This window comes from Fulmarus glacialis, unplaced genomic scaffold (genome assembly GCF_000690835.1).
Source record: "Fulmarus glacialis isolate BGI_N327 unplaced genomic scaffold, ASM69083v1 scaffold33329, whole genome shotgun sequence".
In the NCBI taxonomy this organism is placed as follows: domain Eukaryota; kingdom Metazoa; phylum Chordata; class Aves; order Procellariiformes; family Procellariidae; genus Fulmarus; species Fulmarus glacialis.
This window is the reverse complement of record NW_009233115.1, coordinates 1-283: the sequence shown is the minus strand read 5'-3', so window position 1 is coordinate 283 and position 283 is coordinate 1. Positions and strand designations below refer to the sequence as shown.

At 65.4% G+C, this 283-nt stretch overlaps 1 protein-coding gene across 1 annotated transcript in view; it reads left to right on the top strand.

Annotated features, from left to right (window-relative positions):
* Window positions 1–155, top strand: part of LOC104082192 (MAP kinase-activated protein kinase 2) — a gene marked incomplete at its 3' end in the record, with an annotated part of 2,901 nt that extends 2,746 nt beyond the window's left edge. The window contains exon 7 of the mRNA XM_009585212.1: window positions 75–155. Coding sequence (XP_009583507.1) covers window positions 75–155 — 81 coding nt within the window. The remainder of the gene's footprint in view (window positions 1–74) is intronic.
* Between the last annotated feature and the right edge of the window lie 128 nt (window positions 156–283).

Genomic DNA, 283 nt, shown 5'->3' with positions numbered 1-283 from the left:
GGGGATGGGGCGGGGACAGGGACAGCGTGGGATGCCGGCGGCTCTCGGCCGACGCTCCTCCGCTCTCTCGGCAGCAATCCATGCAGGTGCCCCAGACCCCGCTGCACACCAGCCGCGTGCTGAAAGAGGAGAAGGATCTGTGGGAGGACGTGAAGGTAAAACCTCTCTCCATTGCTGTCTGAAACGCTCTGCGCCCCGGGTGCCGTCTGGGGACCATCTGCTTCTGCCTTCTCATTGCAAACCGGGCTAATTCGGGCTCGGTGCGAGCGTGCTGGCTCCGGGG